This window comes from Somniosus microcephalus, chromosome 9 (genome assembly GCF_052327205.1).
Source record: "Somniosus microcephalus isolate GS21.2 chromosome 9, FLI_Smic_1.0, whole genome shotgun sequence".
Classification (NCBI taxonomy): domain Eukaryota; kingdom Metazoa; phylum Chordata; class Chondrichthyes; order Squaliformes; family Somniosidae; genus Somniosus; species Somniosus microcephalus.
In genome coordinates, this window is record NC_140995.1 from 206,993,458 (window position 1) to 207,018,703 (window position 25,246).

A 25,246-nucleotide genomic window follows, 5' to 3' on the forward strand; every position below is an offset into this window, starting at 1 on the left:
GTCTATCAATATGCGCGCTGGCGCATGTAATTCGTGAAAGAGCATCAGGGGGTTCGTTCAGCTTACCTGGCCGGTACAAGATATCATAATCGTAGGTGGATAGCTCGATTCTCCACCTCAAGATCTTGTCATTCTTGATTTTGCCCCTCAGCTTGTTATTAAACATGAAAGCAACCGAACGTTGGTCGGTGAGGAGGGTAAATCGTTTGCCTGCCAGGTAATGCCTCCAGCGCCGTACCACCTCCACAATTGCCTGGGCTTCCTTCTCGACCGACGAGTGTCGGATCTCGGGGCCCTGTAGGGTCCTTGAGAAGAAGGCCACCGGCCTCCCCTCCTGGTTAAGGGTAGCGGCTAGGGCGAAGTCGGATGCATCACTCTCCACTTGGAAGGGGATGGACTCATCCACTGCGTGCATTGTGGCCTTGGCTATGTCTCCCTTGATGAGGGAGAAGGCCGCGCACGCTTCCTCCGTGAGGGGGAAGGATGTGGACTTCATGAGGGGTCTGGCTTTGTCCGCATAATTGGGCACCCATTGGGCATAGTAGGCGAAGAGCCCCAGGGTTCTCTTAAGTGCCTTAGGGCAGTGGGGGAGGGGTAGCTCCATGAGGGGGCGCATTCTTTCGGGGTCGGGGCCGATGAGTCCGTTCTCTACTACACAGCCAAGGATGGCAAGGCGCGAGGTGTTAAACACACATTTCTCCTTATTGTAGGTGAGGTTCAGCCGTTGGGCCGTACGGAGGAATTTCTCCAGATTCACGTCATGGTCCTGCCGGTCGCGGCCGCAGATGGTGACGTTATCTAGATAGGGGAATGTGGCCTGCAGTCCGTTCTGGTCAACCATCCGGTCCATCTCCCTTTGGAAGACCGAGACCCCGTTGGTGACACCGAAGGGGACCCTAAGGAAGTGGTATAGGCGCCCATTCGCCTCGAAGGCGGTGTACTGGCGGTCCTCGGGGTGGATAGGGAGTTGGTGGTAGGCCGGCTTAAGGTCGATGGTCGAGAATACGCGGTATTGTGCAATCTGATTGACCATGTCAGATATGCGGGGAAGGGGGTATGCGTCCAGCTGGGTGTATCTGTTTATGGTCTGGCTGTAGTCGATGACCAGGCGATTTTTATCGCCGGTCTTAACGACCACGACCTGGGCACGCCAGGGGCTGTTGCTCCCCTCGATAATGCCCTCTTTCAGGAGGCGCCGCACCTCAGAGCTAATGAAGGCTCTGTCCCCAGCGCTGTACCGCCTGCTCTTGGTAGCGACGGGTTTGCAGTCGGGGGTGAGGTTAGCGAACAGGGAAGGTGGCGGCACCTTGAGGGTGGATAGGCTGCAGGTGTTACGCGGTGGGCGGTTTAACATTCGCTGGTTGTCGACTGTGAGTGGGGGGAGGGGTCCACCGTATGCTAGGGTTACACTTTGGAGGTGGGATTGGAAGTCCAGCCCTAGTAGGACGGCAGCGCAGAGCTGGGGGAGGACGAGGAGTTTAAAATTTTTATACTCCGTACCCTTAACCGACAAGGTCACAACACAGTAGCCGCTAATGTCCGTGGCGTAGGACCTCGATGCCATCGAGATTCGGTTGCGCGTTGGCAGGACAGGGAGGGAGTAGTGGCTCACCGTGTCTGGGTGGATGAAGCTCTCCGTGCTTCCGCTGTCGAACAGGCAGGTCGTGGCGTGGCCGTTTACTTTGATGTCCATCATCGACTTGGGACAGGTGGTGTGGGCGGGCTTGATCCAGAGTGACGGAGGCTAGTGTGTAGGTAAGCGAGTCGTTGTCGTCTGCGGGCGAGGCGGTCGTCGGGTCCGGAGGCCCGGTGGCAGTCGGGCGTGGTGGGTAAAATGGCGTCTCCCACGAGGTAGGACAAAATGGCGGAGAAGATGGCTGCTCCCATAACTCACATGAGGCACTATTGGGGTCGGTTGCCTTGATCAAAGATGGCCGCCCCCATGACTCACGTGTGGGGATGCTGGCCTCAGTTGCCTTGAAAGAAGATGGCCGCCCCCACAGTTTGCATGAGGCACTGCTGGCCTCTGAAGATCCGCTCCTGCAGGCCTTAGAGAAGTGGCCTTTCTTCCTGCAGGTTGAGCAGGTAGAGTTCCTGGCTGGGCAGCGCGACCTCGGGTGCTTCTCCTGGCCGCAAAAGAAGCAGCCGGCGGCCCGATCGCAGGTGCCCGATGTCGGAGCCGGTACCGGGGGTGGCGGTCCCGGTCGGGTCCGGGACGCCGACGCTGGGGTAGGTCCCGGGGGGCGGCGCTGCGAAGGGTATTGCGGTAGGGGTCGGGCCCGAGTCCCAGGGTCGCGAGCAGTACCTGGAAAACGCCTCCTGGTCCTGATGGGCCACCTCTAGGGAGAGAGCGAGGGCTTCAGCTTTGTCCAGGTCGAGGTCTTTAGCTTCAAGCAGTCTTTGCCGTGCGTAGTCGGACCGTAGGCCTTTCACAAAGGCATCGCGGATATTATCTTCCGTATTTTCAACAGCCGTCACCGCTTTAAAGTCACAGTTCCTGCCGAGTGCTCTTAGCGCCCGTAAAAATTCAGCTACAGACTCTCCTGGCTGTTGCGGGCGGGATCTTAGGAGGTGCCTGGTGTACATGTAATTTACCGGGCTCCGGTACTGCTGTTTCAGTAGGTTGATAGCGGCCTCGTATGTAGTCGTGTCCTGGATGAGTGCGTATACTCTCGGGCTCGCTTGGGCGTTCAGAACTCTTAGTTTGGATCTCTGAGGGACGCCGGATTCTTCCAGGTAGGATTCGAAGCAGCCCAGCCAGTGTTTGAAGTCGAGGGCTGAGTTTGCTGCCTGTGGGTTTAGATCCAGGTACGGTGGTTTGAGGGCTTGCAGCCAAGCCGGCTGGTGTGGCTGGTGTAGCCCGGTGTCTGAAAGCTGCTGTGGCTGTGCTTCTGGGAGGGCTTCTGGCTGGGCAGTAGTAGACATCTTTAAAATTTAGTCAATAAAATTGATATACCTATCAATTCGTCCATTAAAAAGCGACGAGTTAGGAACGTAACTAAAGGTTTTTATTGACTAAATAACAGAGCCCACCCTCGTGGGTGATCGGGTCCAACAAGGAGGAATACCAGCCAGTCGACTACCTTTATACCTGGGCAGGTAGGTGGAGCCATGGGCGGAGTCGGAGGTGGTCAGCCCAGGTATAACAGCGCGACAAGAGGCGACCTCGTATAGTGATACAACAGTGAGAACAATACAACAGTGATAACTATAGTGTAACGATAGTGAACGATAAAAGTGGTTTACCACAGAGGGAAAGAGCCATGACAGGAGGAGGGCCACCCTCAGTAGTCCAGCGCACCACCTGGGAGGAGGCGGCACAGGAAATCGCCGTGATCAAGGAGGATTCCCAAGTGGGGGACGGACAGACGGGCGCATCACAGCAAGCTGGTGACAGAATAGTTTGGCATCTCTCTCATTGACATTGCATGAGTCACTTATAATGAATCTGATGCTCTTAATAGATTGACTTACGATCATCTGCACTATTCAATGTGCATGTGACCTTGACCTCACATCTCTAACTCTTTCCTTTACTCCCCCATAGGACCATCGAAAGCCCCCGTCCCCACTGTCCAGGAGGAAGAGCCTGAGCTTCCAGACTCCTCAGAGGAAGCTGCAACCTCTGAGGGCGCAGCGTCAGCAGAATTCAGCGCACCAAGCACCAGCGCAGACACTCACACCTTGGTGGGACCATCACGAGATAAGAGTAGTGTTGGCACCTGATGTATCACAGCTCACAAGTGAGCATCAGCAGATGGTGGAGACAGGGACAGCAGTGGAGAGTCCTCGTCGGAGGGCGCAGGACTCTGCCAGCTCGGCTCAGCTGCATGTCGACCCTGTGTCTCCGGGTCCATCCAGGAGAGCGGTGCTGGAATTCCAGGAACAGGTGCAGGAGTCTCTGGCAGGTTTTGTCTCCAGGGTCGCAGCAAGTGTGGAGCGAATGGAGGAGTCCATCGCAAACATAAGCAGAGCCTTTGTGGAAGCATTGTCGCATGAACGCATCACCGCGGAAAGGATGGCAACCTTCATGGAAAGGATGGCTGACTCCGTGGTAAGGCTGGCTATTGTAGAGGAGAGGATGGCTATGGTAGAGGAGAGGATGGCTACGGCCATGGAGGAGCTTAGTCACCAGGGTCTTGAAAACATGGTCATTGTTCAGAATAGAATGACATCTCTTGAGGAACGATGGTCAGCTATTGAGCATAGAAACCAGACCGTCATGGAAGTCCTCTGGAGTAGGACTTCCAGTGCAGAAACGGGTCCTCATGGCCCCCCTGAAGTGCAGCAAGGTGCTGTCAAGCCACTTGCTAGCTCTGAAATGGGGCTGACCCATAAGAGGGATATTGGTGGTAGACAACAAGGAAGTGGGGACTCCTCTCCAAGGGCTCACACAACCATGCCACTGCAAAGCCCTCAGTCAGAGCCCCACCAGAGTCCTCACCCAACTGAGATGGGCGTCTCAGCCCCTGCACAGCCACAGGAGCAGCAGACTGTTGCCAAGTCCTCACAGGTTCACAACCCCAGAGGAAGCCCGCCAAAGGTGTCGAGACAGGAGCAGCAAGAAAGTGAGCAAGGGGCCTCCACATCTGCTGAAGCCACAGGGGAAGCACCACGTAGGAGCATGCGTAAGAGGAAGATAATGCATAAGTAGCCACAAGGGTAGTCACTTGGGTGCTGTGATGTATTGTATTTGGACCAGCAATTCTTGTCATGGTATCGAAAAACAGATTTGTTGGCAAACTGTTGAAGTTGTGGCCTGTGTCATTTGGCAAATGGGACTTTCATATTGAGGGCTTAGGGCGACTTGCAATTGTCAGTATGGTGGTCAGAGTGACAGGAATCCACAGGTTCTTGTCCATTTGAGACGCTCTGGTAAGAAGGTGCGAGGCAAAAGTGTTTGATTGTGCAGGCTAAGCAAATCTGGCCAAGATGAGTGCGTCCCTTGCATCCCAGGCAGCAATGTGATCGCGCTCTGGCGCCTTCTGGCCTGTGCAGTTTCAGGTGGGTGAGCAGCAGCTTGGCGCTCCTGTTGTTGCTGCTGCTGTTGGTGCTGCTGTTGTTCAGGGTTCTGCTGCTGCCGCGACTGGTCTTCGTCCAAATCTGATGTCCAGGAGGAAAGGAAATAAATGGTTCCCATGCTTCTGCTATATACCTCAGTTGAGGAAGCGCTCAGTCAAGGTGGGGAGAGGGGTTTCCCCAGGAGGTCACACCGGAGATGGGTCTCAGGCTCCAAACTTCCACAGTAATGAGTAGGCCGCTAAAAGTTCCCCCAGACCGGAGACAACAAAGTTCTGCCACCTGCAAATGATGATTGCTGAAAACTCCTTTTTAATGGTGGAGCTGCAGCTGTTACTAAGCAATGGCGTGTTCCAGAGATGGCGTGTAGGATGGAGGAAATGTCTAATAAACAGAAAGGCCTCTCAAAATTGGATTATAGATGCAATTAAGTGGTTGTTAAGGGCCTATCCCGCCTCTTGGAAGCGGGATGGAAACGGGGTCTGAAACCCCGATTCTGGGAAAATTGCTCGGAGGCAGGATCGGGCCTGCACGCCATTTTTTGCGATTTTAACACCTCACACGCCTCCAATCCCGCCTCCTCGGGCCTGGCAAAATCGAGCCCTTTGTGTCCTCCTCGCAACTTGCTTTCCCACCTATCTTTGTATTGTCAGCAAATTTGGCTACAGTACACTTGGTCCATTCATCCAAGTCATTAATACAGATTGTAAATAGTTGAGGCCCCAGCACTGATCCCTGTGGCACCCCACTAGTTACAGTTTGCCAACCTAAAATGACCCATTTATCCCGACTCTCTGTTTTCTGTTAGCCAATCTATGCTAATATATTACTCCCAACACTGTGAGCTCTTATTTTGTGCAGTAACCTTTTGTGTGGCACCTTATCGAATGCCTTCTGGAAATCCAAATACACTGCATCTACTGGTTCCCCTTGATCCACCCTGCTCATTACATCCTCAAAGAACTGTAATAAATTTATCAACCATGATTTCCCTTTCATAAAACCATGTTGACTCTGCTTGATTGCATTATAATTTTCTAAATGTCCTGCTACTACTCCCTTAATAATGGATTCCAGCATTTTCCCAATGACAGATGCGCCAACAACTCTGTGTACAGAAACTTCCAACCTCTCTCCTCATTCTCTGAGTGATAATTTTAGATTTATGATCCCTCATTACTGAGCCCTCATCCAAAGGAAACAGTTTTTTCCTATTCACCCAATCAAAACCCTTCCTAATTTTTAAAACCTCTATTAAATCTCACATTAGCCTTCTCTGCTCCAATATATCTCATGTCTTTCCTCATAACTATAGTTTCCCATCTGGTGAATCTGATTCTAATTTTAGTTTTATAATTGGGCACCTTAACAGCACAGAGGCCTCTTACTCTAGTTTAACCAATGTTCAGTATAAATTTATCATTACTTCTTTAGCTTGTACACTATGATGTGTCTATCTATGATGCTACATTTTTTCTTATACAGTATGCTTGAATTTTTTCTAACAAGCCCCTTATCAAACATCTTATACCACATATTCAGATTGTGAGCAAAATTGAAGCCCATGGGATAAAAGGGGCAGTAGCAGCATGGATACAAAATTGGATAAGAGACAGAAAAGAGAGTTGTGGTGAATGGCAGTTTTTCGGACTGACGGGAGGTATACAGTGCAGTTCCCCAAGGTTCAGTACCAGGACCACTGCTGTTTTTGACTTCAAGAGGACATACAGGCTGGTGGAATGGGTGGACACACGGCAGATGAAATTCAACACAGAAAAGTGTTGAAACATTTTGGTGGGAAGAGTGAGGAGAGACAATACAAGCGAAATGGTACAATTATAAAGAGGGTGCAAGAAGAGAGACCCGGGGTGCTTGTGCACGAATCTTTGAAGGTGGCAGGGCAGGTTAATAAAGCACATGGGATCCTGGGCTTTATAAATAGAGGGATAGGGCTGGATTTTAATTCAGGGGCGGGCTGGGGTCGTGTAATCCGCATTTCGTGTTATCCACCCGACTCTAAATCGATGTGGGACATTGATGCGATTTTAACTTAATTGGCCAATTGAGTTCCAACGTGTGGGAACCCATGGCAAATGAGTTTTTCCAGTCTCAAAGTCGCCTCCGATGACGTCATCATTGCTGCTGCATTTAAGGTCTGCATCAAACCTTGCTTCTTCTGCAGACTGCCAACCGTTTGACCTTGCATGCTACAGGGACCTGGAGGCAGAATGACCAGCGAGAGACATAGGTCTGCTCCCAGGTTTGCTGACGTTGCCTTGCAGGCTTTAGTTGAGGGAGCAAGAGCTCATAAAGAGGTGCTCTTCCATTCTTCAGGGAGGAAGAAGCCTCCCCAGCAGACCAAGGCTGTGTGGATCCAGGTGGCAGAAGAGGTCAACTCATTATCAGTAACCCGCAGAACCTGGATTCAGTGCAGGGAGAGATTTCATGACCTTCTGCGCACTGGAAAAGTGAGTATGAATTTCCCATCACCCTCAATCTGATCCCCATTACCTTTCCTCACCAGCAATCAGCTTTAGCAATCTCTTCCTCCACATCCCACTTGACACTGACATCCATGCACCCTTACCCATTCCCTCTCTCTCTATGGTCACATTCACATAACTATTCGACTATGCAGCCCTCACACTCCCTATCACTGTGATGCTATGAAAACAACTGACAACACACAGGGAGGGCCCTTGGTCTTGCCACCTCACTCCATCTTTGTCTCCTTCTAAGTATCTATGCTATGGAATCTCTACACTCACTCCTTCATTCTCACTCAACCTCCACTTGTCTCCCTCATTGCAGGAAAAGAGAGCTCACAATAAGCGAGAAAGAGCGAGGACAGGAGGAGGGCCACCCTCAGTAGCCCACCTCACCCCCTGGGAGGAGGCGGTCCTGGAGATCATAGGAGTGGAGGAAGATGCGCAAGTGGGGGACGGACAGAGGGGTGCATCACAGCAAGCTGGTGACAGAATAGTTTTCCATCTCTCTCAGTAACATTGCATGAGTCGCTGATAATGATTCTGAAGCTCTAACAGATGGACTTATGATCATATGCAATGTGCATGTAACCTTGGCATCACATCTCTTACTCTTTCCTTTACTCCCCGACAGGACCATCGCAAGCACCTGTCCCCACTAGCCAGGAGGAAGAGCATGAACCTCAAGGCTCCTCAGAGGAAGCTGCAACCTCTGCGGGTGCAGCGTCAGCAGAATTCAGCGCACCCAGCACCAGCGCAGACACTCACACCTCGGTGGGACCTTCGGGACACAGAGTAGTGTTGTCACCTGGTGTATCACAGCTCACAAGTGAGCATCAGCAGTTTGTGGAGACAGGGACAGCAGTGGAGAGTCCTAGTCGGAGGGCGCAGGACTCTGCCAGCTCGGCTCAGCTGCATGTCAACCCTCTGCCTCTGGGTCCATCCATAAGATCAGCGGTGCTGAAACTCCAGGAAAAGGTGCATGAGTCTCTGGCAGGTTTTGTCTCCAGGGTCGCTGCGAGTGTGGAGCGAATGGAGGAGTCCATAGTGAACATGAGCAGAGCCTTTGTGGTGTCATTGGCGCATGAACGCATCACCATGGAAAGGATGGCAACCACCATGGAGGTGATAAGTCGCCAGAGTGCAGAAAACATGGCGAGTGTTCAGAATAGAATGACATCTCTGGAGGAGCGATGGTCATCTATTGCACAGAGAAACCAGACCTTCATGGAAGTCCTTCTGAGTAGGACTGCCAGTGCAGATACGGGTCCCCATGGCCCCCCTGATGTGCAGCAAGGTGCTCTCAAGCCACTTGCAAGCGCTGAGGGGAACCTGACCCATGAGAAGGAAGTTGGTGGCAGACAGCAAAGAAGTGGGGGCTCCTCTCCAAGCGCTCACACTTCTATGCCACTGCAGAGCCCTCGGTCAGAGCCCCACCAGAGTCCACACCCAACTGAGATCGGCGTCTCAACCCCTGCACAGCCGCAGGAGCAGCAGACTGTTGCTGAGCCCTCACAGGTTTGCAACCCCAGAGGAAGCCCGCCAAAAGTGTCGAGACAGGAGCAGCAGGAAAGTGAGCAAGGGGCCTCCACATCTGCTGAAGCCACAGGGGAAGCACCATGTAGGAGCACACGTAAGAGAAAGATACTGCACAAATACTCACAAGGGTAGTCACTTGGGTGAAATTTGATGTTTTCTGTGAAAAAGCCATCAGATGAATAATGTAAATGAAAAAATCTCATGGCTACTGCTGTAGTTGTGGCTTGTGTCATTTCGCGAATGGGACTTTCACATTGAGGGCTTAGGATTACTTGCATTTGTCAATGTGGTGGTCAAATTGCTAGGAATCCGGTGGTCCTTGGCCATTGTCGATACTCAGGTAAGAAGCTGCGAGGCAAAAGTGCTTGATTGGCTAAGCTAAGCAAATCTGGCCAAGATGAGTGCGTTCCTTGCATCCCGGGCAGCAATGTTCTCGCGTAATGCTGCCGCTGGTTGATGGGCCTCTGCAAGATGTTCGTTTTTACTCTCCTCCTCCTCATCTAAGGAGGATATGCGACGAGCCACTTGGTCATCAGGAATCTGCAAGCCACGACGCTGTGCCATGTTGTGAAGTGCACAGCAAACCACGACAATTCTGGAGACCCTGCCTGCTGAGTACTGCAGGGCTCCACCTGATCTATCCAGGCATCTGAAGCGCATCTTCAGCAAACCGATGGTTTGCTCGATTATGGCTCTGGTGAACATGTGGCTGGAGTTGTAGTTCTCCTCAGCTTCGTTGGATGGGCTCCTCAGCGGCGTCATTAGCCACGTCTTCAGGGGATAGCCCTTGTCTCCAAGTAGCCATCCGTTAAGTTGGTCTGACGGACTGCAATAGCGGAGACACACTAGACTGGCGCAGTATGAAGGAGTCATGGCAACTGCCAGGGTACTTGGCACAAACATGCAAAATTTCCTTCTTGTGGTCACACACCAGCTGAACGTTGAGGGAGTGGAAGCCCTTGCGGTTGACAAAAATACCTGGATTGCGATGGGGTGCCTTAAGGGCTACATGTGTGCAGTCAACGACGCCCTGCACCCTTGGAAAGCCTGCCAGATTAGCTAATCCAACCGCACGCGCCGTGACACTTGCTTGATCCTTGGTGAAATGGATGTTATTGTGCGCGATGGCAAAGAGGGCATCGGTTACCTGCGTGATGCAAGTGTGTGCGGCCGCCTGGGAGATGCCGCTGATGTCTGCTGCTGATCACTGGAATGAGCCTGAGACAAAAAAGTTGAGTGCGGTGGTGACTTTGACGGCCACTGGTAAGGGTTGTCCACCTGGTCCTCTGGCCTGCAGGTCTTGTTGCAGCATTGCGCAGATGTCACCCACTACCTCTCGCGAAAGTCAGAGTCGCCTTTGGCACTGCTGCTCAGACATGTTGAGGTAACTGACCCTGTGTCTGTAGACCCTGTTTGCGAGGTATCTCCTGTGCCGAATGGCTTCCATGCGCTGGCCCCTTCTGGCCTGTGCAGCTTCAGGTGGATGAGCAGCAGCTTGGCGCTCCTGTTGTTGCTGCTACTGTTGGTGCTGCTGCTGTTGGTGCTGCTGTTGTTCCTGGTTCTGCTGGTACCACGGCTGGTCTTCGTCCTCATCTAATGTTCAGAAGGGAAGGAAAGAAATGGCTCCCATGCTTCTGGTATATGCCTCAGTTGAGGAAGCGCTCAGTGAAGGTGGCGAGAGGGGTTTCCCAGGAGGTCACAATGGAAATGGGTGTCAGGCTCCAAACTTCCACAGCTGTGGTTATGCCTTCTAAAAGTTCCCCCAGACCTGAGACTACAATGTCCTGCCACCTGCAAATGATGGCTGATCAAATCTCCTCTTTAATGGTTGAGCTGCAGCTGATAGTCAGCAATCCAATTGTGCTCCGCCAGGTTTCACTGTCGTGTTTCAGAACAGGCGTGTTTCACATGCAAAAAGGGTTAAAATCGCAAAGGCCTTTCAAAATGGCATTATAGAGGCAATTTAGTGCTTGTTAAGGGCCTTAATGGCCTATCCTGCCTCTTGGAGGCGGGACGGAGATGGGACCATTAGACACAAATTAATGAAAATTGCTTGGAGGCGGGGTTGGGCCCGCCTGCCAGTTTTTGCAATTTTAACCCCCCCACACGCCTCCAAGACCCAATGAAAATCCTGCCCATAGAGTACAAAAGCAAGAAAGTTATGCTAAACTTATATAAAACACTAGTTCGGCCCCAGCTGGAGTATCCAATTCTGGGCACCACACTTTAGGAAGGACATGAAGGCTTTGGAGAGGGTACAAAAGAGATTTACGAGAGTGATTCCAGGGATGAGGGATTACAGTTACATGGATAGACTAGAGAAGCTGGGGTCATTCTCCTTAGATCAGAGAAGGCTAAGAGGAGATTTGATAGAGGTGCTTAAAATCATGAAGGGTTTAGATAGAGTAAATAAAAAAGAAACTGCTTCCAATGGCTGAAGGGTCGATAACCAGAGGGCACAGATTTAAGGTGATTGGCAAAAGAACCAGAGGGAAAACTTTTTTAAGCAATGAGTGGTTAGAATTTGGAATGCACTACCTGATAGGGTGGTGAATACCGATTCAATAGTAGCCTTCAAAAGAGAATTGGATAAATACTTGAAGGAGAAAAAAATTGCAGGGATATTGGGACAGAGCGGGGAAGTCGGACTAACTGGATTGCTCTTCGAAAGAGCCGGCACAGACTTGATGGGTTGCATGGCCTCTTTCTATGCTGTACTATTCTATGATTCTATCTATGATCTTCTGAAAATCTATATACATTATATCTACTGCATTCTCTTTATGCTAAAGTACATGGTCAGCTTCTACATGTGCACCAGTGACACTCAAGTCTACATCTCCACCATCATCATTGACAATAAATCCTGGAAAGGTTATTGGTAAAGCTGAAGCCATCACCTAAATGCTTTTGATATTGACTCCATCAACATTTCTGGCTGCTAGAGCCTAGTGTTGTGTAAGCTCAGCATTCTGTTTTACCCTGAAATGAGCTCTCTACCCCATATTTGCTCTGTTAGCAACACTGCCTTCTTCCATCTCCAGGGCATTACCTGTTCATAGCAGTACCTCACTCCTACCACTGCCAAAATCAGCAACCGTGCCTTCAACATATTAGGATCAACTATTCAAATGGTGTCTCCAACCTTCCTGCCTCAACCCTTCCCAAACTTGAGCTAATCTATTTGCTTGACTCCTCTCCCACACAAAGTACTCATCACCTCTGGGACTTATGAGCCGCGAATTTAATTGCGCCAAGGGGGCAGGTTTGGAGGCGGATCTGTAGCGAAAATCGGAGAAATTGGAGGCGGGCTGCGAACCCGTCTCCATCCCACCTCCACGCAACTTTGGGAAGTGTCGGGTCAGCCGCTCCCGAACTGACCAGACACCAAACGGCGGGACAGGTTGTTAAGGCAGTTAACTGCCTGGATAATCCTATTTTAAAGGGCTGATCAGATTTTGGAGGTTTTTCAACATGCTGCCCACCTTCATAAAAACATGCCTGGTGAATCGAGCCGGGTTGAGCTAGAACCTGAATTGTTGCCAGCTGCTCGAGCAGCTTAAAAGCAGTGCTGCAATCTCTCATTCTTTCACATGCCACAACTTAGTGGTTTGAGGTTTGGGAGACATTTTGCAGCTCAACTAATCTTGCGAATGCGGAGTCTGAAATCCATCTGCTGTGTGACCTCCTTGGAAGACCCTCTGGCCACTTTGTCTGAGTGCACACAACCTCCATTCCTTGACTGAGATATATACCAGCAGTATGGGAACCATTTATATCCTCTTATCCTGGTAGTCAGATTCAGAGGAAGATCAGCCCGGCAGCAGCACAAGCAGGCGCAGCAGCAGCACCAATAGCAGGAGCGCCAACCTTCTCCTCAGCCTCCTGATGCTGCACAGGGCAGAGAGCATCAGCACAGGCCTGCACCTCACCACAGGGGATACCCCCAACACAGCGTTTACAGGCAGAGGATGAGCTTCCTCAACAAGTGAGCAGCAGTGCCAAAGGAGGCTGAGACTTCCGCGAGAGGTTGTCGCTGACATCTGCGCAATGCTGCACCAACACCTGGAGCCCAGAGGAACGTGTGGACACTCCTTACCAGTGGCCGTCAAAGTCACCACTGCTCTCAACTTCTTTGCTTCGGGCTCCTTCCAGGGATCATCTGCAGACATCAGCGGCATCTCTAAGTCGGCCACAGACGCCTGCAGTAAGCAGGCCACCAATGCCCTCTTTGCAAAAGTGCCCAATTACATCCACTTCTCCACAGATGAAGCAAATGTAACCGCGCATGTGGCTGGCTTTGCAAATGTGGAAGGTTTCCCAAGGGTGCAGGGCATCGTAAATTGCACACGTGGCCATTAGGGCACCCCATCACAACCCAGCTGATTTTGTCAACCGCAAGGGCTTCCACTCCCTTCACGTCCAGCTGGTGTGTAACCACAAGAACATCATCATGCTTGTTTGCGCCAAGTACCCTGGCAGTTGCCATGACGTCTTCATCCTGCGGCAGTCTACTGTGCCTCAGCTCTTCAATCCGCCAACCCAACTTTCCAGATTGTTACTTGGCGACAAGGGCTATCCCCTGAAAAAGCGGCTCATGACACTGATGAGGAGACCATCAAACGAGGCTGAGGAGCGGTACAATGTGAGCCACATTTCCACCAGAAGCATCATAGAGCAAACCATCGGCTCTCTGAAAATGCGATTCGGATGCCTTGACAGCTCTGGTGGAGCCCTGCAGTATGCACCAGCCACGGTGTCCAGAATCATCGTGGTCTGCTGTGCACTGCACAACAGCGCACAGTAGCGTCGCTTAGCACTCCCTGAGGAACAAGTGGCTCAGCACAGAGCATCCTCGGAAAAAGAGGAGGAGGAGGAGGAGGAAGCACCTTGCGGGTCCGGATGTGACCAATGCAGCAGCCCTTGAGCTCTTCGCTGGCCGTCACGCAAGGGATGCACTCATCCATGCCAGATTCGCGTAAGCTTACTCTTCAACCACAGGTGGCTACCACATGGCTATGAATGTGTAGACGAGCTTCCTACAATGCCATACATCATCTCTGCAATAAACAGTTGTTTCCTATCACTTTCACCATCATTACAAATGCAAGTCGCCCTGAGCCCTCAATGTGCAACTTCCATTTCCCAGAACACGTAGGCCAGACTTTACTACATTCACAAAAGGATGACAATCAAAATATTAAACAGAACCAAAGACAACAGAACAAAACACCCAAGTGACTACCCTTGTGACTATTTGTGCTTTATCTTCCTCTTACGCGTGCTTCTACGTGGTGCTTCCCCTGTGGCTTCAGCAGATGTAGAGGCACCTTGCTGACTTTGATGCTGCACCTGCTTAGACACCTATGGCGGACATCCTCTGGGTTTGGGAACCTGGGAGAGCACTGCAAGTCTGCTCTTCCTGCGGCTGTGCAGGGGCTGAGATGGCCATCTCAGTTAGGTGTGCAATGTGGGTCTCTGAACGAGGGCTCCGCAGTGGCATGGTCATGTGAGCACTTGGAGAGGAGCCCACACTTCCTTGTTGCCTGCCACCAACATCCCTATCATGGGTCAGCCGCACTTCAGTGCTAGCACAAGGCTGGAGAGCACCTTGCTGCACATCAGGGGGGCCATGAGGACCCGTATCTACACTGGCAGTCCTCATAACAAGGACGTCTCTCCTCAATAGATGCCCATTTCTCCTCCATAGCAGACAATCTATTTTGAAAAGTCAGCATGTTTTCATTAGTCTGGCGACTTATGTCTTCCATGGCGGTTGTCACCCTCTCCGTGGCGGAACGCTCATGCACCATTGCCTCCACAAAGGCAGTGCTCATGTTAGAGATGGACTCCTCCATTCTCTGCACACTCGCAGTTACCCCGGATGCAAACCCCGTCAGAGACTCCTGCACTTGTTCCTGGAGTTCCAGAACCGCTCTCTTTCTGGGTGGCCCCAGATGCACAGCGTCTGCATGCAGTTGAGCAGAGCTAGGAGTGTCCTGCGACCTCCAACGAGGACTCTCCACTGCTGTCGCTGTGTCCACCATCTGCTGATGCTCACTTGTGAGCTATGATACACCAGATGACAACACTACTCTATGTCACGAACGCCCCGCCGAGGTGTGCGTATCTGCGCTGGTGCTGGGTGTGCTGAGTAATGGTGACGCTGCTCCCTCAGAGGCTGCAGGTTCCTCTGAGCCATCATCTGGCTCTTCCCCCTGGACAGTGGGGAGGGGAGCGCTCAATGGTCCTGTGGGAGAGTAAAGGCATGAGTTAGACATCTGATTTTTAGGTAGCAGATACATCCTTTAGTGCAGATGATACAAAGCGAATCTCTATGAACATCATATGCCATTGCAGTCAATCATTAAATCTAAATGAGAGGGATGAAACTCTATTCTGTCACCAGCTTCGTCTAGCACGCCTGTCTCTCCGTCCCCCACTTCCAGCTCCTTGCCACCTCATGCGCAGCTTCCTCAGCACTTGTCAATGTAACGAGGGATGGTGTGCCTCCCCCTGTCTGTGCTCTCTCCCTCTTATTGTGGGCTATCTTTTCCTGCAAGGAGGGACACAAGTGGAGTTTCAGCAAGAGTGATGGAGTGACTGTGAAGAATCCATAACATAGAAGGTTAGAGGGAGACGAGGATGGAGTGAGGTGCCAAGAGGAAGCTAGCTCCGTGTGTTGTTAGTTGTTGTCAATGCATAACAGTGAGAGCGAGTGTGAGGGTGCATAGCAGGATGGTGAGGTGATTCAGTACAGAGAGAGAGATGGATAGGTAAGGGTGCAAGGGAAGTAAGGGTAAGGTGGGATGTGGAAGAGCAGGTTAACAAAGCAGAGTGCTGGTGATGAGAAGAGAAGGGAAGCAGATTGAAGGTAAGTGTGATGTGATACTCACTTTTGCCGATTGCAGAAGATCACTAAACCGTTTCCGGCACTGGATCCAGGTGCGTGAACAAATGGACCTTGCGCTGCCATCCTCAGCAATGCGTAGCTAGGCTGCCTTGGTTTGTTGAGGAGGCTTCCTCCAGCCATCGGGAGGGAACAGAATCTCCCTGCGCCCTCTTACTCCCTCCACAAGAGCTTGGAGCAGCCTTCGGTTTGGAAGCACTCATTGTGGCGCCACATCCAGACACCAGCAGAATCAAGAAATGAAAGGCTGAGGCTGCATGGGACCCTTAAAAACATCTGCACTAATGACATCATCAGAGGCAACTAACAGACCCGATCCCAGTCATAGGACCGGCCAGCATGCACCACTGCACTTAAGGGACGAATTAAATTAAAATTTCAACTCGGGAGCGGATGCAACCGGCAGCGGGTCCGGACCCCGCCCACCAGACAACCCGACTCCAAGCCGCCTCCTCAATTAAATTCGCGACCATGGAGTCAGTTGAACTGAACAAGGACAGTCAATTGACTTCAAGATGCTTTGTCCTTGGTTCCAAATCTCTCTATTTCTTATCCAATCTTATGGTAATATGTTCCCGCCATATGTCCAGGCCAGCATCTTCCATTCCTTTTCTGATATGCAATCGGAAAGGCACCTACCACAAACAGGCGGGTGTATCATTAATAAATTCAAATAATAAATTGCAAATAAATTATTCTGACTTGAAGTAGCCAAAATATTTTACTCACGATATGTCTATCAGTACCTTGCACTTGACGACACTCAGCTCTATCTCACCACCACCTCTTGCAACCCCTCAACTGCCTCTGTATTGTCAGACTGCCTGTCCGACATTCAGTCCTGGATGAGCCAAAATTTCCTCCAATTAAACATTACGAAGACCAAAGCCATTGGGGGTAATTTTAACCTCCAAAAACCAGTGGGTTTGGGTCAGGTGGGAAGTTAAAATGTTAACAATCGGAAACAGGAACCCAACCCACCTCGAACCCGCCCACTTCCAGTTTTAACAGAGGCAGGACAAGAGGCGGGCATCTAATCTGATCCCAGGAGGCAGGTTGCTGATTTAAATCTTTTAAGGAGGCTATGTGCCTCCACTTTAACAAGGTTTATATTTTTAACCAGTCGGTCGGGTTTCCCCGACCTTGGGAAACCTGGCAGGTAAAACAAGATGAGAAGGGCCGGATCCATCAGGTAAGTGCATTTACAGCACTACGTATGGGCCAGGAGGAGCAGGAATGTTTCCTCCAGGCCCAACAAGCTACCCAGTAAATGCCCCCCTTATGTTCACGATCTCCACCCGACACGCCCGCCAACCCCCCCCCCCCGCCCCACCCACCATCACTGACTGTAGGCCGCCCCATCGAAGTCCTCATTTGAGTCCTGTGCAGCAGAACTTATGTGCGACCTTGCCCTCTGGGGAGCTGGCACCTGTGCTACCCTTTCCCCCTGCCTTGGCTGTAGACCATTTGTGCCTGGTGCAGATCCTGCCTCTATGCTACCCTCTAAAGTACGCGCCGTTCCAGTATCTGAGCTAGTGGTTACAAGTGTGAGATTGAGTGACGGTGTTTCTTCTTCATTAGTGTCTTCTTCCTCTTCTACCACTGCCTGCCCAGGTTGGAGTTCTCAGCTGTCTGAAAGGAGAAAGGCACAAGCGTAGGGTTGTGATGAGGGTGGGGGAAGCAAGAGGTGCATGCTTACATCACGTGCAGCTTGTAAATCAGAAGAGAGTGTGGGATGACGGGGGAAGTGGGATGTGAGAAGGAGGATTAGGTATGAGCGTACCATCATCTTCAATGGTTTCAGCCCCGCCGCTGGCCACGGCCTCAGTTACAGCCGCTCCAATAATGGCAAGCAAGGATTCCTCCATCAGGGTTAGGATATGCAGGCATGCCTTTCCCCTCCAGTTAGCTGCTGCTGCCTGCGATTGTGTGCCACCTTCTCCTGTAAGGGAGAGGGAAGTGTGTCACTGGGTGTGGTGCTATGTGTTTGGTTGATGTAGCTGTCATGGGTGAATAGCTAGCAGTGTGTGCAAGCTGTGAGGTTTGGGTGGTAAGTGTGTGAGGGTGAGGTGCAGCATATGAATGTGAGGTATGAGTCGTGATTGATAGAGATTTTTAGTCAGTGAGTAATGGGTGTGTGGTGAATTGAGCAATGTGTGAGGCAAGTGGTTACTGAGTAGGATATTTGAGGATGCATTCACTGACCTTTACTGCTCGTGTGAGGTCATTGAACTTCTTTTGGCACTGCATCCAGGTCCTCGGGGCAACACTGCTTGCTGGCATTGACCTCCATGGCTATCTGCTCCCACTGCTTTCGCAGTGTCTGTCTGGAGGGCCTCCTGGCCCCCTGCGAATACAGGACCTTGCTCCTCCTCTCCACTCCCTGCACTAAGGCTTCCAGTGCTGCGCTCTCTGGCATGTTGTGCCCTTCCTGTTTCTTTGCAGGTCAAATTCACTTCTAGAATGACTTCCAGCATCTGCTCTCGTCAAACTTTAAGAGGTGCCCTGCTGAGCATACAGCCGCTCAGCAGTGCATTCAATGCTGGGCTGCATGCTCCAATCATGTAAATTTTCAGGCAGCATGATGTTTGCGTGCTGCCTGCATCGGAACAAACGGCCATGGGTTGGTCGCGCATTGCGATCCCAGCGCCTGTTTTCAGGGGCAATCGAATTTTTAGCCCCTCCCCTCTTGCCATTAAAGGCAGAATACCATTATTGTTTCAAAACAGTCTTGAAGTCTCAAAGTGTCAAAGTACTGCCTTTAACACGATGGGGTGAATGGCCTCCTTTTGTTCTGTAAACTTCTATGGTTCTAAAATGTATAAATTTTATTGTGAAGTAATGAACCAGCAATATTTTTAATTCAGGATAGTGCTACAAATTATGCAAAATACAAGGTCTGGCATCACACTAGTGGAAAGAGTGACAGAGCAGGTTGCAGTAATCTGTTCAAAATGAAGCCTAGTTGGGGTGAGAAAGCACATTCAAAGTGAATGCAAACTGAAAATCTGATGGTGAAAAATGTATTTAATCATCTTCAGCAATTTGTTTATTGCTGTCAAAGAAACTTCCTCCAAACATACCAGTTGTGCCAAATGATTAAAATAACTTTTTTCTTTGATTTTGTATGTAGTTGTTCCAATGTACAGTACAACTAAGCAAAATGTCAAAATTAACAAACATTTTTCTTTTTGTATATGCTGTTTACATATATGATAAAATTATTATGGATAGGTGGGAGGAGTGTGTAATAAGTTAATAAATATTGCTCATTGCCAAATCTTGAGTATATATATATATATATAAATATAAATATAAAAGCAAAACAGTGGTTGGTTTGGGTGATAATGGAGGGTGGAGCTGGAAGAGAACCGACCTACCCAGATTTCCACCTTTATTGCATTCAATACAGAACAAGGAATTTCATGTGCTTGAGATTCTAGTGACCAGGTCCTTACCCATAAATCATGTTCTGCATAATCAAACAGGAGCCAGACCTTTCTGTCGCTGTGTGAAAGAAACACCTTCTGCAAAGCAATCACGTTGGGATGCTTCAACTCTCGCAGCAACTGGCAGAGAAAAAGAGTGAAAAATAAATGGGTAACAATATTCAATACAATACAGAAAAGATACAGGAGTGAAATTGGTCTTGGGCGATAACCTAAAACGGGCGATGGCAAAGGCTGCCGATTCACTATTGGACATTTTGTGCTACCACCCAAGGCCAATTTTAACCCCACAGTACCTGCAAGTGTGTCATATAGCTGTAGTTCAATCTATATGCTTTGATATATAGAAAGAAAGAATGAAGCTTCAGTGGTTTACAATCATCAAATCTGATTATGTTATTGTATACTTAAAAACAATCTAAGATTTTTTCTTAAATCGGAATCACAGGATTGACTTATTGCCTTTTTGGGTGTCTGAAAATGTGTTCATTAAAAACTAAAAAGCCAACTGTGTAAGCAACAAATACATTCTCATTGAGTATATTTGTGCCATAGTTGTATGCAGGTATTTGATAGAGGATATGTGTTGGTACTTGTTGGATTTGAAAATAAATCAGTTAAAAACAAAGTAATTGGCTATCTAGGGTCAGTGCTCAGTACTTTGACCTGCACAAAGTTGTGATGTTCCCATAACTAAAACAACAACAACTTGCATTTATGTAGCACTTTTAACATAGTAAAATGTCCCAAGGCACTTCACAGGAGTATTATCAAACAACATTTGACACTGAGTCACATAAGGAGATATTATGACAGATGAACAAAAGCTTGGTCAAAGAGGTAGGTTTTCAGGAGCGTCTTAAAGGAGGAAAGAGAGGTAGAGAGGCAGAGAGGTTTAGGGAGGGAATTCCAGAGCTTAGGGCCTTGGCAGCTGAATGGTGGAGCAATTAAAATCTGGGATGCGCAAGAGGCCAGATTTGGAGGATTGCAGAGATCTCGGAGGGTTGTAGGGCTGGAGGAGGTTACAGAGATAGGGAGGGACAAGGCCATGGAGGGATTTGAAAACAAGAATGAGAATTTTAAAATTGAGGCGTTGCCAGACTGGAAGCCAATGTAGGTCAGCGAGCACAGGGGTGATGGGTGAACTGGACTTGGTGCGGCTTAGGACATGGGCAGCTGAGTTTTGGATGAGCTTAAGTTTACGGAGGGTAGAACGTGGGAGGCCAGCAGGAGAGCATTGGAATAGTCAAGTCTAGAGGTAACAAAGGTGTGGATGAGGGTTTCAGCAGCAGATGAGCTAAGGCAGGGACGGTGTCGGGTGATGTTACGGAGGTGGCAGTAGGCAGTCTTGGTGATCATGGATATGAGGTCGGAAACACATCTCGGGGTCAAATACGACACTAAGGTTGCAAATGGTCTGGTTCAGCCTCAGACAGTTGCCAGGGAGTCAGTAGGTGGTTAGGGATGGAGTTTGTGCACAATACTCCTGTCCAGCTTCATGTGTGACTTAGGCAAGTTACCAGAGGCTAACTGTATCTCAGCACCTTTAGGTGAGCAAGGATGTAAAGTGAAAACAAAAAGAAAATTGGAAAAATAATATACATACAGATTCGGAGTTCTAATAACGGTTAAGAAAGGAGATTTGTTTCTAGATAATAGACCATTTTGAAATAAAAATTTTAGAAGTTCCTTACTGTGTTATAAAGAGAACACCCATTTGAAAAACAGTCATATATTAGATTAGAAACTGGGCATTCTTTCCATGAAGTTTGTAGTACCGTTTTTGTCCACATTAGCTACCAATCTAATCCCACTCTCCTGTTTACTCTCCAAACCCTTTAACAGTCCTCTTTTTCAAGTAATTATCTAATTCCCCTTTAAAAGTACTCCACATTCTAACTATCCTCTGTGTCAATCTGTTTCCCCAAACCTCCCCTTTTATTCTTTCGGTGATTATCTTTCATTTGTGCCCTCTCGCTACCAGCTCACCAAACAATGGAAACAATCTATCAGTAATTACTCTAATATAAAGCTTCATAATTTTGAATAACTCTATCAGCCGTCCCCCACTAACCCCCACCCAGCCCTCCAACCCATTGTTAAAGCAGCTCAGCACAAAATAACCCTGTTAGTTTGTTTTCTCTTAAAAGCTTCAGTGGAATTATTGTTAATGCAAACAAATGGGTAATGCTGAAGTGGCACCTATACCGCTGGAGCAGCTAGGAGTTATTTTGTCACTGTTGGGGCACACAGAATTACTGTAAATGCAACCTTTGCATTACATGTTTTCACTCTGCTGCATTAAAACAAGTGCTTGTAAGCATTCTCAATGGCATATGAATGAATTTACCAAATTAGGGTGCGTTAAATGTAAACCATGGTGAGACAGCTATTCATTCTGTTGCTCCATGCCAATGACTCTATTCCACTGAGTGTAATAAAAGATTGAACACCACTGAGAATTAGACTGCTGGTTAGAATGCAGCATGGAATCAACATGATCCAGCTCTGGAGAGGGATAAAATGATACTGTGCATGCCACCTTGCTCAGTGATCACACAGCTGCATTGACAGTGTTCAGTGAGGAGACTGTGCCCAGATCATTCTGCCTGTTTGACATTTGGGGCATTGGGCTTTGTCAAGGGCGAAAGAAAATGGGAGGGACTTTCTTGCAACACTTCATTTGGTTTCTATAATAATTATTACCTGTAAAAAATGTATACACAATTTTGTTTCTTCTAAAACAAGCAGCTAGAATATTACTATTGCATCAGACTAAACAGTTCTAAATGCACATTTGTAATATTTTTCTGAAGCTCAAGACATATTTCTGCTTTTCACTGATAATCACAAAAGCATATGTACCATACCAAACCATAATTAACCACAAGTATAGTGAAATACCCTATACATGACTGTGTTTCTAGTTAAGTAGGATTCTGTTGATGCAGCCTAGTACGACATGTGCAGTAAAATGAAACCATGTATGGAAACCACACAGTAAGCAATTATCTCTGATGGAACACCAATTGGAAATGATTCAGCAGCAGACTATATTTCAGATCCAACAGCAATAAGTACAGGATAATGTCATCATAAATCGCAAAAGCTATGCTTTAGTAATTTAGGATTTTACCTGCACCTCGAGATATGACTGTCTTATAACATACTAGCTGGGGGAGCCCGGCTTTGCCAGGGCTGTTTTGGGCCGGGCAGTTTAAATCGAGTGCGAGGCTTTGGGGCCTCTCTGTGTCCCTCTGTGAATCTGCTGCCAGGCAACATTTTAAATCGAGTCCCAGGCTTTTGGGCCCTGTCTGTGTCCCTCTCTCAATCTGCTGCCGGGCAACATTTCTACCTTTTAATACCTTGAAAGATGAAAGTGAAAGTACTTATAAAACGTTTTTGGTAAATCTTATGTTATTTTTTAAAAGAGATACTAACTTTTTCAAAGCTGGATGATCAAAGTAGTTTGAGCTGGAAGCAGTGAAACAATGGCTGCCACATCCCTGAGATGAAAATGATTAGTCCCGCCCACAGACGCAGCGATTGGCCAACCATCAGGTGACTGAACAGTAGGATTGGTCAATCGTGCCGGCACAGGATTGGTCGACCTTGACGTCAGTTAATCAATGCTACTTAGCAGATAATAAGTTTAATTTTGAAGGTTTTTTGCATAACGCGCGAACAATTTTTGTCCGGCCGAAACGTAAATACGCTTAGGACGGTTCTGGAATCGTCAGCTTTCTTTCGACGTAACGCACGTGTAGGTACGCTCTATAACTTTCGAGTTAATTTAAGACAGACAGACGGAATGACAGACAGAAGTATCCTTTTATATATATAGATATACAGGATAAGCTTGTAGCACAAGGGATATAAGACCTTATATCGCTTTAAATCAAATTAGGGTACAACAGCAATTCAATTTAAATGTGGTTGTACTGTATGTGGACAATGCAAATTCCAGTTCATTGATGAAGCTTAGATATCCTGCCAGAATAGAAGCCCACAATTTTAAGAGTGTCTGAAGGCAGTGCTCTCATTCATCCAAAATCAAAGGCACAATAAGTTACTGATGAGCAATTTATCACAAATTAGCCAAGTCTCAAATACTTGTAAGACAATGATAATCCATAATTCAATTCGCAGCTAGAACAAAGCCCCTCTGTCCTGGCTAATTTCCAGATCAATTAATCTGCTTTAGCCAGGAAGTGATGGTGAACCTTTATAAATCGCTGGTTGCGCCTCAACTGAAGTATTACTGGGTCTGGTGGAAAATAAAACGTAAAAAATTTCAATCACAAACCCAATCGACCTTGACCCGCCCACTTCCGATTTAATGGAGGCGGGACAAGGGCGGGCAACTAACCCTCTCTCAGGAGACGGGTCTCTCATTTGAATATTTTAATGAGGTTGCATGCCTAAGATTTTTTCTCTGTTCCAGCTTCAATACTTGCTAGACGGGTTTCCCGGGCCTTGTGAAAGCCGGCAGCTGAAGGGAGGCAAGGACTGCTGCAAGGAACAGGTAAATCACCTTTTCAGCACTGCTTGTGGGCCAGGAGGAGCACTAGTGCTTCCCCCAGCCCTGCAAGCTACCTGGTTAACCTCAGCAAGGATCGGAGGCCCCTCCCACCCCCGCAATCCGATGCCCTCCCGGGCCCGCGATCCCCTCCCTGCTTCCACCCCCACAGCCCCGCTGTGATAGCCTGTCCGACCCACCCCGATGTCCTCCAAGGCCCTCCTGCGATCTCCTCCCCCCCCCACCCCAGGTCCTCCACAGACCCTGTGCGATTTCCTCCCCGGCCCTCCTGCGATCTCCTCCCTGCCCCCAGCCCATGTCCTCCACGGTCGCGGTAGGTGTGAGAGAATCCGTGATCGGCAGAAGGAAGGCCGAAGGCTTCTTTGATGGGCCGGGGGGAGGGGAGCACCCCAGCTCCTCCCCACCCCCCACAATCTCGCCGACCCCCCTCCCATTGATGTACCCTCCTACCCTCGATCTCTCCGCTACCCAACATCGAAGACTCCCCGACGCCTGATCTCTCCGGGCCCCCCCATCGATGTACCCCCAACCCCAGAGCTCTCCCACCTTCCTCTACGCTCCCCGGCTGCAGCCTGGTACCGCAGGCCTACCTGCCCAACAACCTTTTAATCTGGCTAGCTGCAGCCAGAAAACAGATTCCGAAAATCGTACTGAGGTCTTGCTGATAAATTCGGCAGGATCTGAAAGAAACCCGTTTTTCCGCATTTCCCGATCACTGGACTGTCCCTCTCCGCCTCCTCGTAAATATTGGGGCCATTGTGTCCAATTCTGGGCACCACAGTTTAAGAAGTATGTCAAGGCCTTGGAGAGGCTGCAGGGAAGATTGACTAGAATTATACCAGGAATGAGGGACTTCAGTTATGTGGAGAGACTAGAGAAGCTGGGATTGTTCTCCATAGAGCAGAGAAGGCTAAGGGGAGAATTAATAGAGGGGTTCAAAATTATGAGGAACATAATGACCCTGATATTTACGGGGAGTCTGGTAGCGTGGGAAAAACACGACAATGCCATTGGCGCGGTGGTCCTGCCGAATTTAACAACAGACCTCAATTTCATTTTTTTCTTCCATTTCCCACCTGGCAGCCAGTCAAATTGAGAGTGACAATCGGGAGGGAGGGAGCCAGAGATCCAGCTGGAGGGGTGGTGGAGGTCGCCAATCGTGGCAAGTGTGATCGGCAGAAGGGAGACCGATTGCTTCTTTGATGGGCCCGGTGGGGGAGGGGAGCACCCCAGCTCCTCCTGGCCCACACAGGGTGTTGTAAAAGGTTTAAGCCACCAGCTCCCACCTCCCTTTTACTGCTGG

At 49.3% G+C, this 25,246-nt stretch overlaps 1 protein-coding gene across 1 annotated transcript in view; it reads right to left on the reverse strand.

Annotated features, from left to right (window-relative positions):
- cdk19 (cyclin dependent kinase 19) overlaps window positions 1-25,246 on the reverse strand; it is a 351,351-nt gene that overhangs the window by 224,776 nt on the left and 101,329 nt on the right. The window contains exon 3 of the mRNA XM_085997816.1: window positions 19,413-19,523. Coding sequence (XP_085853942.1) covers window positions 19,413-19,523 — 111 coding nt within the window. The remainder of the gene's footprint in view (window positions 1-19,412; window positions 19,524-25,246) is intronic.